General features: G+C 34.6%; 1 protein-coding gene across 3 annotated transcripts in view; it reads left to right on the top strand.

The window, feature by feature from the left end:
• COP1 (COP1 E3 ubiquitin ligase) overlaps positions 1 to 12755 on the top strand; it is a 251614-nt gene that overhangs the window by 149476 nt on the left and 89383 nt on the right. For all 3 annotated transcript variants that reach the window (XM_049868584.1, XM_049868583.1, XM_049868582.1), the window contains one exon: positions 6893 to 7009. In XM_049868584.1, coding sequence (XP_049724541.1) covers positions 6893 to 7009 — 117 coding nt within the window. The remainder of the gene's footprint in view (positions 1 to 6892; positions 7010 to 12755) is intronic.

Genomic DNA, 12755 nt, shown 5'->3' with positions numbered 1-12755 from the left:
TTTTCTGACCATTATATTCCTGTTAATTGGGAATATTATATTCAGTGGTTTTTTTCTGGTAATGTGTATATGTATTGTGGGTTTTTTTTTTTTTTAGCAGAGTTATAATGTTATTGGATAACAAAAACAATGCTTATCTAATTTGATAACAAAACAATCCACTCCCCATTGTGCCTTAAAAGACAATATTCGAAGTCCGCTTTTCTTTTTTAATTTTGATGTGATGGGTATGTACTGGTAGTACAAAAATAAAATGTCAGTGTGTAGCAATACAGGTGGCACTCAAAATGCTGTTTAGCTTAACTGTGTCACTGTGATTTGTAGTGTGCTGAGCAGCAGTGTGAAGTGATGAGTGCACAACGTACGGTCTCTGCTTAACTTTGCTGTTGGAGCATAGAAGCAGCCATGGGCAGTATGTAAATGAATGAGCATGACAGTGTTCTAATGGGAAACCCTGGTGATGTAGTGGTTAAGAGCTGCGGCTGCTAACCAAAGGGTCGGCAGTACGAATCTACCAGGAGCACCATGGAAACCATATGGGGCAGTTCTACTCTGTCCTGTAGGGTCACTATGAGTCAGAATCAACTCAATAGCAATGGGTTTTTTGGTTTGGTATTCCAGTGAAACTTTATCTACACTGAAATTTGAATTTTATATAATTTTCATGTCATGAAATATTATTGTTTTGATATTTTTTCCAATTATTTAAAAATGTAAAACTATTCTTAGTTCATGGGCCATGCAAAACCATTTGGTGGGCTGGATTTGGCACGTATATTGTAGTTTGCAGATTCCTGCTCTAGCCACTCAGGAATGTGTGCAAAATGATGTGACGACTGCAGAGAATTGTGTAAACACCAGCTCAATCAAGATACAGAACAGTTCCATCATCTGTTGCAAAATGCTCCTGTGCTGTATTTTTTTATTCATTCACTCTGCATATCCCAAATCCCTGGCAACCACTGATCTTTTCTCTGTCCCCTTCATTTTACTTCTTCCAGTACGTATTATAAATGGAATCATACTGAAAGTAGCCTTTGGAGTTGGACTTCTTTCACTTACCAGAATGTCTTTTAGTTTTATTCATATTACTGTGTATGTCAAGCTCTTTTCTTTTTATTGATAAAGACCATACTAAACTATGATATCACAGTTTTTCCATTTACTAGTTAAAGGTCATTGGTTTGTTTCCAGTTTTATATGATTATGAATAAAGTCACTACCAATATTCACGTAAAAATTTCTGCATATGTAAGTTTTCACTTTTTTAAATTAAATACCCAGAAGTGAGACTGTTGAGTCATATAAGTGTATATTTAAAATTATAAAAATATGACAAGCTGTTTTCCACAGTATCTGTACACTTACTCTATAGTGAATATCTTTTCATAGGCTCATTGTTACTCATATAAATGAATACAGATGCTTTAGTAAAGTCCCTATTCAGATCTTTTGCTCAGTTTTTCATTAGGTTGTTTGTTTTCTTACTGTTCAGTTTAAAGAGTATTTTATGTATTGTGGAGGTTTGCACTCGACTACTAACCTAAAGGTTGGTGGTTTGAATCCACCCAGTGGCACCATGGAAGAAAGACCTGGCAGTCTGTTTCTGTAAAGATTACTTCCAAGAAAACCTTATACAACAGTTCTACACTCTAACATATGCAGTCTCCCTGAGTTAGAATTGACTTTAAGGCAGTAAGTTTTATACATTCTGGATACCAGTCCTTTGCTGGATATGTGATTCACAAATATTTTCTCCCATCTCTTCGTTCTCTTAACAGTATTTGAGCAGAAGATTTAAATTTTGATAGAGTTGGCATTTATCAATTTTTTCTTGTATGGATTAAACGTTTACTGTCATATCTAAAAACTTTTTACCTAACCCAGTGTAACAAAGATTTTGTTTTGTGATTTCTTCTGGAAGTTTTATTTTTCTAGGTTTCATATTTCAGTATATGATTCATTTTGAATTAAATTTTGCATAAGGATGAGTTGAATTTTTTTGCTTCATTTTGTTTTTTCTTTGCTTCTTTTTTTGGCATATGTGGATGCCCGGTTGTTCCAGAATGATTTGTTGAAGAGAGACTCCTTTCTCCATTGAGTTGTCTTTGCAACTGTGTTAAATCAGTTGACCATATTTGTATGGGTCAGTTCTTGGCCAGCTGAGTGGCTCCTAGATTCCTGATCCTCAAAAACTGTGAGATAATAATTTTTTATGTTTTAAGTAATTAAGTTTTGAGGTAATTTGCTAGGTAATAATATCTTACTAATAGAAGACCTGTTGTCTCTCTTTGACCAAGTTTAAACTTCTTTATGTCTGGCAATCACTGTTGTCAGAATGCAGCTCTTTATGTTTAATTCTTTATGCTTTGTATAGAGATGCAGATTGTCTTTCAGCTTCACAATAGTTTTTGGTGAAATAGCACTATCCCTTTATACTTGTAGCCATTTTTTTTCTCTGTAAGTCCTAGACTGTTCAGAAGTAGTTCCAGGAGAATCATTCACTAAACTTACTCATCAACTGCTAACCAAAAGGTCTGAAGTTTGAATCTACCTGCCACTCCTTGGAAATCCTGCGGGGCAGTTCTACTCTGTCCTGTAGGTTAGCTAAGAGGCGGAATCGACTCTGCGCCAGTGATTCTGGTTTTCGTGCTCATACCTGCACATCTCACTACTTAGGTTTTCTTACTGTGTCAGACTCCTGTGCCTGTTGTCTCTTTTGTCTTTTACAGTGAATTCTTTCTTAGGAAGATTTGGTACAAATGGACCAAATATAGTGAATTTTGCCTGAGTAGCTCTAAATCCTGCACAGTAGAAATGATTGACATTATTATAGAAATTCAGTATATTTTGTTTTTGGAAAAAATCATCTTGTACAAAAGAACTTAGAGACTGATTAACCCAAATTTTACAGCTTATTAGATGATAAATTTTGCCCGTCCTCTAGGGTAGTTGGATATTTTTAAACTCAGTATTTTTTAATTAGACTAAAGACTTGTGTTATACTTGCAAAACAACTTTCCTTTACCTATTAACATTAAATAAATAAAACTTAAAACACTTACTTTAAAGGAACAAATTTATTTCCTAAAAGCGACTAGATACTATTCAGAATAAGTTTGTTTGTTTTTATCCTCTGACATTGCAATATGATTTTTCTGGTGGTCACTGTTTTGATTGTTTACTAGGAGTTAGAGGAAGCCTTATATAAATAAGTACAATGTGTTCTGTTTTATTTAATTGCCCTTAGCTTTTCTCCTTGAGGATGATCTGTATTTTTTTAAATGTTATTTTTCCTGACAGAAGAGAATTATTATCAATAAGTGTTGAAATTATAATTTTTGACATTTGATGAAGCACTTGTTGTTATGGTGGTTAGTTGCCATCAAGTCAGCTGTGACTCATGGCAACCTTATGTATAAGAGAACAAAGCATTGCCCGTTCTTGTGCCATCTTTATGATCATTGGTACATTTGATTCCAGGATTTGCATTGGTTAATTTTTGGAAGCAGATCACCAGGCCTTTTTTCCTAGTCTGCCTTAGTCTGGAAACTACTCTGAAACTCACTCACCATGGGTGACCCTGCTGGTATTTTAAATGCCAGTGGCATAGCTTCCAGCATCATAGCAACACACGTGCCACCACAGTACAACAAACTGACAGATGGTGGTGAGACTATCAAACTTTTAAGGAGAAAGAATGACTTACGTACTGTCTCCTTATTCTAAAGACCATTGTTTTAGTCATCTAGTGCTGCTGTAACAGAAATACCACAAGGCTTTAACAAAGAGAAATTTATTTTTTCACAGTCCAGTATGCTAGAAGTCCAAATTCAGGGCTCAGCTCCAGGGGAAGGCTTTCTGTCTCTGTCAGCTCTGGAGAAAGGTCCTTCTCCTCAGTCCTCCCCCGGACTATGAGTTTCTTGCGCAGGGACCCCCAGAGACCAAAGGATGAGCTTTGCTCCCTGTACTGATCTCTTGGTGGAATGAGGTCCCCACTCTCTGCTAGCTTCCCTTTCCTTTTATTTCTTAAGAGATAAAAGGTGGTACAGGCCACCTCTGGGAAACTCCCTTTACATTGGATTGGGGATGTGACCTTGTAAGGTGTTGCAATCCCACCCTAATCCTATTTAACATAAAATTACAATCACAAAATGGAGGACAACCACAGAATCCTGGGAATCATGACCTAACCAAGTTGATACACATATTTTTGGGGGGACATAATTCAATCCATGACAACCATCTTATTTATATTTGGCTTAGACATTATCTCCCAGCACTTTTATGGTTATTTTAGATTTTCTACATAAGATTGCAGGCAGTCCCTAGATTACAAACAAGTTCTGTTCCTAAATCTGTCTTTAAGTCCAATTTGTACATAAGTTGGAATAGTTAGGCATGGTTTGGATCTAACATCAGTTAGTCAAATGTTTTGTCATAGTGTATCATATATACTGTACCTTTCTATGCATAAAAAAACATTAAAGAAACACTTCCAGGCACACAGAAACATCTTTAACCATAATACAGTAGTAATAATAATGCACATCACAAAGTAGCTTCGATTTTTTATTACGAACCCTTGTATGTACATCACATTTTTAATATAATAGGCTATACGGGGGTTGCTTTGCAACTATAGATTTTATGTAAGTCCGACGTTTGTGATCTGGGGACTGCCTGTATACTATTTTACCTTTTGATTTATGATACCATCTTAGGATATTCCAATTATTTTTTAATGTTATTTCATTATACCTGTTCTGTTTAATAATTACTCTGAAAATATATTGTTATTTTTATGTAACTTCTTTTTCCATATCTTCATATTATTTTAAACCTTACTAACCTTGTAGCTCAGATGTATTGAACACTAATATCTTATACATTAGAAATTATAATCATGGCAGTTACCTTCATGACTTACTTAAAAAATACTAATGATTTACTCCACTGAAAAATTTACTACAAAATAAAGACATGACTCGCTTCTAATTTAACTATTATTCTCTTAGTTCTGATTCATTTTTATGCTTAATTGTATATAATTGTCATAAAATACTGATATATAACCCTTGTTTATTAAAGTTCTCAGTGAGTATAGTGGGGTTATGGGTATAGTGGGTTCCCCATAAGTACTTGTTACGGGTTAACTTTGGTTTTCTGGATTATTGGAATACAGTTCTACCAAAATCCACTTAATAATATTTGAAGTGTTATGTTTGGCATGCAGACTTTCAAATCTAGCTAGACATCTCATCTCAGTATTGTGGATCTCAATGCCAGAAAGATTGTGTATTGATTAAAGTGGCACATGGCTTCTGTTGGAGAAATAACATGAAACAAATACTGCTATTTAAAATTCTTATTCTTTCAATAATGAATACCTTCCTTTGGGAAGTCTGTTAGATTCATCATATTGTAAATAACAGCATTGTTTGTCATGATTAGTTTTTACTCAGAGATTCCGTATGTTAAAAGAAATTCTATGTTCTTATGAGATCCCGTTTCACTGAACTAGTGTATTTTGGAGCTATTTTTATTTTTACTCCTCCTCTTTGCAAGTTACTGATTAGCCTTTGTAAAATGATCCTACGATTTCATAATGCCTCTAAGGGGAAATGTAACCCAAACCAATTCAGTTCTGTTCCACTTCTGCTGTGACACCAACTGCAAGTGCCGTACTCTCCTTGTATCCTAACCACCAGAGCTAAGTTAGACCTTGTCTGTTAAAGGGCACAGTCCTCTGGAATGTCACATCTGCCTAGGACTTCAGTTGCCAACCTCAAGCTTGGAGATCCCCACAGCACCTTCACTTCTGATTTGCTGGCTGAAAATTTGGGGATTCCCCTTATTCTTTCAGGATACCAGCTGCAAGCTTGGGAATCCCTAGGAAGGCTCCCCTCACTTCTAACCTGTTGACTCCTACTACCTTGAGTTCGATAATTTGCTAGAACTACTAGCAGAACTCAGGAAGGTGTGATATTTACTATTATACTTTGATTATATATAACAAAAAGAATATAAATGAAGGGACACATAGGATGAGGCCTGGGAGGGTTTCCAGCATGGAACTTTTGCATCCTGTAAAAGGATTCACTACCCTCCCCCAAGCATCATTACTTGTCACCAACTAGGAAACCCATGGAGATTCAGTGTCTAGAGCTTTTATGGGAGTTCCACTACTTAGGGAAAAGGCTATCTGCTGTGGTGCACTGAGTATGGGAAGAGGGTGTGAGAGTTGCTGTAGTGCCTTTGTTACACAATGACTTAACCTTTTTACTTCTAATTTCAAGTCAGACCTGCTTTTGGATCATACAGGTTTCTTCTCCCTAATCATTACAAATCTCAATAAATACCACTGGCTAAATGATTTTAACTTTCTTACTTTAAAAGGCTTAGTTAAATCACATAACTAAATTCCTACATAAAATTTTAAAATCATGAAATTCTTAATTAAAAGATAAAATAAGAACTTCTCCCAAGTGCTCTAAAAGATATTTTTATTCTGATATATACCAGTCATAAAGGTGTGTGTGTGTATAACATATGTACTCTTTAAAGACTACTAAAAGGGATACACATGTACCCACCACATGGGCTCTAGATAGCTTTCCTGTCCCCTTCCTTTATGCTCTAGTGGGACCATGTTACCTGTCCGTATGCATCCATTATTTATCCAAGTTGATTTCTGACAATAAAACTAAGCCGTCTTAGTTTCAGGAAGTTATTCTAGTATTAAATCATTCAATTTAAACATTTTTGGTCCTAGTAAAAAAAAAGTATTTTAGATTTGCCCAATAACTGGAGCAATAAGCAAACTTTCTAAGTTACAGAAGCATTTGCTAATATTATGTTTCTTTTCATTTTTATTGTCCTTTATTCTTAGTGAAGCTGTGGTCTACCAACCTAGACAACTCCGTTGCGAGCATTGAGGCCAAGGCTAACGTGTGCTGTGTCAAATTCAGCCCCTCTTCTAGATACCATTTGGCTTTCGGCTGTGCAGGTAAGAAATGAAAGCAGATTTGTCTTCCTTTCATGATAATTGAGCATCATGGCTAGGACAGAAAAGCATTTAAAAAAGAAAAACTGTTCTCGTAGGTTTAAATTTTGCTTTAATTGTTAGACTCTAAATTAGAAGTATGCAGTATGCCGTTTCTTATTTAGTGCCATGCCTTAATTGCACTATTCAGTCACCTGTGTTTAATACAGAGCGATGGGTTTCTTTTCTTTTTTTGGTTATTTTTCTAAGTCTTTGTGTGCATGAGTTAATGCTTATAACTTAGATCATAATGTTGTTTAAACAATTAAGCTATATTGTATTTTTGCATAGACACAGGAATCTTTTTTTTTTTTTAAGGAAGTCTATTAATTTCTTCAGCAATTATTTATTGAGTGCCTACTGTGCACAAAACACCCATCTAGGGGCAGTGAATAAGACAAAGTGTTGTTTCATGGAGTGCATGATAACATCATAAGAACAAAAAATATTAGCTATTTTTTATTTTTATTTTTTAACTAGGGAGACCATATGTCTGAGTTTGTCTGGGGCAGTCCTGTTTTAGCCTGTTGTTCATTATAATTACTTTTAATGACCTCTTTCATTCTCGTAAGTGACGTGAGTTGGAAGATATCCTTCATTCCTTTTTCTTCTGTGTTTGAGTCTCCCCCTCGAAGATTTGCTAAAGCAGTTAACATCTGTAATTTCACCTCATGCTGTTGTGAAATCTCTGTTTTGTTTTTTTTTTTTTTTAGATAGTTTCAGTTGTCTAAAAAGGTAAGCTAGCACCATATCATGAGATCAGCATCAACATTTAGGAAGGAGAAGCAGAATTTAAACTTTAATTTGTCATATATTTTTTTCCTTATTTTTAATTGTCACTGGAATACTGACATAATTTTGTAAACATGTTGAAATGGCAGGTGTTTTGTTATATAGATAAATATCGCTCATACTCAAAAAAAGACAAATTCAAAGCAGGAAAAAAATTTTTGAGGAAACCCTGGTGGCGTAGTGACTAAATGCTACAGCTGCTAACCAAAGGGTCGGCAGTTCGAATCCACCAGGCGCTGCTTGGAAACTCTATGGGGCAGTTCTACTCTGTCCTATAGGGTCACTATGAGTCGGAATCAACTCCATGGCACTGGGTTTTTTTTTTTTTTACTGGGTTTTATGGACTAACATGTAGATGTAAGTAAATTTTCTTTTATAATTAACATATAGATTTTTTTCCCCCATGATTTAGTGCTATACTTTTCCATTTGAACCTGCTATTCTGTTATTTAAATCCTCATTTTGTCATTTACTAGAAATGTGACCTCGGGCAAGTTAGCTACCTTCTGTGCCCAAGTTCATTATCTTTAAAATAGAGATAGCCCTTTGGGGCTATTAAAAGAATTATGAAAGATGCTATGTATAAAATTCTAATGTATAAAATTCTTATAACATGGTACTCAGTAATTGTTTAAATATTTTCATTATTATTTAATCATGTATGCAGTTAAAATACACATTCCTAATTTATTGAGAGTTTTAATGATATGTGGTATTTTATAAATACACTCAGTAACCATTGGTCATTATCTGTGAATAGAAGTTATTAGCAATATCCAATTAATATATACAAATGCCAGATAGGAGCATCTTTAGATTTTCTTGGAAAATGAGTATGTACTTTAAAAATGTTCCTGCTATCTGGTAGGCAGGTTCTGTTCCAACTGTTACAATTTTTCATACATTTCTTAGTTAATTTTGGCATTTATTTTACCATACAAGTTTTAAGGTTTATATTTTTCCAATTCTAGAAAAACTCTTTGGAATTCTTACCAGAATTGCATTATGTTTATTTGTTAATTTTGGAACCATTGACGTTATTGTAATAATATGTCTTTCCAGATAGTTACATGGTATGCATTTCTATTTGTTTGGATTGGTTTCTATCTTGGGTAAGATTTTAAAATTTACCTCATTTAGGTCCTGGGCTTTTTCTGCTTAATTTTTAGAATGTATTTTAAATGAAATATTTTTATATTTTAAACGAAATGTTTTTCCATTGGTTAAGAGCTATGGCTGCTAACCAAAATGGGAGCAGTTTGAATTCCCTAGCCATTTCTTGGAAATTCCATGGGGTAGTTCTGCTCTGTTCTGTAGGGTCGCTGTGAGTCGGAATCAACTTGATGGCAGTGGGTTTCTTTTTCTTTTTTTGGTATTGCTAGGAAAGAGTAGAACTGCCCCTTAGAGTTTCCAAAGAGCACCTGGCGGATTTGAACTGCCGACCGTTTTGTTAGCAGCCGTAGCACTTAACCACTACACCACCAGGGTTTCCTTGGTATTGCTAGGGTAGATAAAAGCTGTTGGTGACTGGATTTTTGTCATATACTAGATACCTTATAAACTTATTAATTCTAATGACTTTTTAGTAAAGTCCTTTGGATTATTTGTTTATACTTGACATCACCCAAAAGTGATAGTTGTGTTTCTTCTTTTCCAATGATTTATTGCATTGTCTACCTCCAAGGCAGTGTCATATGATACTACTGATACTGACCTCCCCATTTCCTTTATTTAATTGAAAAACCTTTAGTGTTTAGGCTATTTACTTTTGGAAAATAGTGTTTACTATATTCAAATCATTTTCTTTTTTTTTACTTGTCTTTTCAATTAGGAGTAACTGCAATATTTTATCAAGTGTATTTTCAGCATCAATTGATATGATTGTATGGTTTAATTTCTGATTTTTAAATTATGGTTATAAATTATCTGATAATGAATTATTGTGTTTCTAGAATAAACCTTTCTTGAGCATAATGTAGAATTGCTGCATTTTATTGCTGATATTTTATTTGGTATTTTTGCATCTATATCCGTAAATTAAAATGGTCTGCAATTCTCTTCTTTATTTATTCCTAAGTATTTTATTATTTGTGGTGCTATTATGAATGGAATTGTTTTCATTTTTGAATTGTTGATTACTAATGTACTTCATTTTTGTTTATTCATGTTGTATCCTGTAACCCTGTTACTCCTGTATATTTGTCCATATAGTTTTATTGCAAATTTCTTGAGATTTTCTACTTTTTGGATCAGATTGTCTGTGAATTCAGACAATTTTAGTTTTTCCTTTATTCTCTGCGTGCCTTTTTACTTTATTACATTAGTTAGAAGCTCAAGTACAATGTTGAATAGAAATAGCAAAAGTAACTTCCTAATCTTAAGAGGAAAGCATTCAGTCCTTCTCAGTTAAGCGTAATGTTAGCTATGAGTTTGTTATAGATTGCTTTATCAGGTTAAGTTTTCTTCTAAGTTTGCTGAGAATTTTTATCATGATGAGTGTTGAATTTTGTCAAATGGTTTCTTTTTTTTTTTCTTTTTTTAATTTTTTTGGTCTTTATTGAGGTGATCATGTGGTTTTATCACTTTTCCTTCCTGGGGAAGAAAATTCTTACTGGTCATGATGTAAAAATTTTTTTATATATTGCTGGATTCAGTTTGCTACTATTTTAAGTATATTCGTGTCTGTGTTCACGAGGGGTATTTGTCTGTAGTTTTCTTACGACATCGTTTTCTAACTTTGATATCAAAGTACCACTGACCTCATAAAACAAATTGGGAAATGCTCCCTCCTTTTTTTCTGAATGAGTTTGTGAAGGATTGATATTATTTCTTCTTTAAATATTTGATAGAACCTGGTGCAGTGCTTAAGCTTTTGGTTGCTAACCAAAAGGTTGGCAGTTCGAATTCACCAACTGCTCCTTAGAAACCCTATAGGGCAGTTCTACTCTGGCCCATAGGGTCGCAAGGAGTCATAACCTACTCGATGGCAGTGAGTTTGGTTTGATTTTCACTATTGAAGCTGTCTGAGCCTGGGCTTTTCTTTGTGTAAAATTTTTAATTGCTGATTCAATTTCTTCTTATAGTTCTTTCAAATTTTCTATTTCTCCTTGAAGTCAGTTTTAGTAATTTTTGTCTTTCTAGGAATTTGTTAATTTCATCTAAGTTTTGTAATTTGTTGGCAAAGAATTGTTCAAATATTCTCATAATCCCTTTAATTTCTGTAATGTTGGTATTAATGCTCTGCTTTCATTGCTGACTCGTAATTTATATTTTCTCTCTTTTGGTCAGTCTGGCTAAGTTTGTCAGTTTCTTCAGTGTGTGTGTTTGTGTGTCTTGTGTGTTGGGGCAGTGACCTGTAGATGGGAGCTGCTTCAGGCTAGAATACCACATATTCTCCACTGTTCTTTTACCTACTTCAGATTTTCAAGCATAAATGCTTCTCACATTGTTGTATGTCTTCAGTTGATTTCCAGAGCACTGAAATGGTTGTTTTTATTATTTTATGCTAGTATTATGGAGTCCCTGTGTCATGCAAATAGCTTGCACCATTGTTAACTGAGGTTGACAGTTTGAGTCCACCCACAGGTAGTTCACAAGAAAGCCCTGGGGTTCTACTTCAAAAAAAATCAGCCATTGGAAACCCTGTGGAGCACAGTTCTGCTCTGACACACATGGGGTGGTCATGACATTGACTCAGTGGCAACTGGTTTGGTTTTCTTTATACTAGTACTAAAATTAACAGGAGTATTGATTTAGATTGGAGTTACAGAGTTAGAAGGAAATTGAAGAACTCATTTATTTCAAGCCCATCAAAGATTTTTGTGAAGTTCTCACTATCTAGGTACTGGTAGAAACTTGTGCTGTCCAGATGATTTTCCCACTGAGAGTATTGTCATACACATGAGGTTGCTTTTTAAATACCATTTGTGATGTTTGGTATTTCAAATGAGCTGTACATTTTTAAACACAAGTTATGGAGTTATGAAATAGGTGATTAGTATGTGAGCTACTCACTGATTAGTATATAACACACTGATTACAGTCTGGCTGTCTGTTGCAAGGAAACCCTGGTGGCCTGTGGTTAAGTGCTATGGCTGCTAACCAAAGGGTCGGCAGTTCGAATCTGCCAGGTGCTCCTTGGAAACTCTATGGGGCAGTTCTACTCTTGTCCTATAGGGTCGCTATGAGTTGGAATCGGCTCGACAGCACTGGGTTTTTAATGGGTCTGTTGCAAGGGCACTGTGGTTCCTGCTTGGCAAGCGATGCAGCACGCTCATTCTAAGCTTCCCTGCCTGTCTTCGCTGAGGTTTTGTATTTCCTTTTGGTACAATAGGTTCATTTCTTTCTCTTTTCTTTTTTTTTTGTGTGTGTGTGTGTGTGTGTGTGTGTGCTTTTACTTCCTTATTTTGCTCTTTTACCTTTTAATATAACTTAAGAAAAAGATGACTAGGTTTTTGTTTTGTTTTATTGGCTCTTTTAGCATGAAGACTTTCTTGAGGTAGACTAAAAATCCACAAGCATTTCTTTTGAAATATCTAATCCAGTAATGGTTCCCTTGAAAAGGATAGACTATATATATTTTTTTTAACTCCCTTTTTGTGGTTAATATTGAAAAGTCTTTAAATTAAATTTGATTTTGTTCTGTTTTATGAAAATCCATTTAAAATGTATTTTTAAGCCCTGAGATTATCTAAAGCATACTGTTACCAGAAGAGAATATTTTTTCATAAAGGCAAGAATATTGATTAATTATTTGTTATTTGAATAGTACATGAAGTTTTCTTATTGGAGAGAAACAGGTAGAAAGGCATTTTTTTCCTCAAATTTATCTCCTCTAAAGCCAGTTTAGGAAAGGGTTATAAGACTGAACAGAACTCCTAGAAATCTGTAGTTCTGATAGAATATTAAGTTTGTTTGC

This window comes from Elephas maximus, chromosome 24 (genome assembly GCF_024166365.1).
Source record: "Elephas maximus indicus isolate mEleMax1 chromosome 24, mEleMax1 primary haplotype, whole genome shotgun sequence".
Taxonomy (NCBI): domain Eukaryota; kingdom Metazoa; phylum Chordata; class Mammalia; order Proboscidea; family Elephantidae; genus Elephas; species Elephas maximus.
Note: the sequence above shows the minus strand (reverse complement) of the source record. Positions and strands in the feature narration are given on the sequence as shown.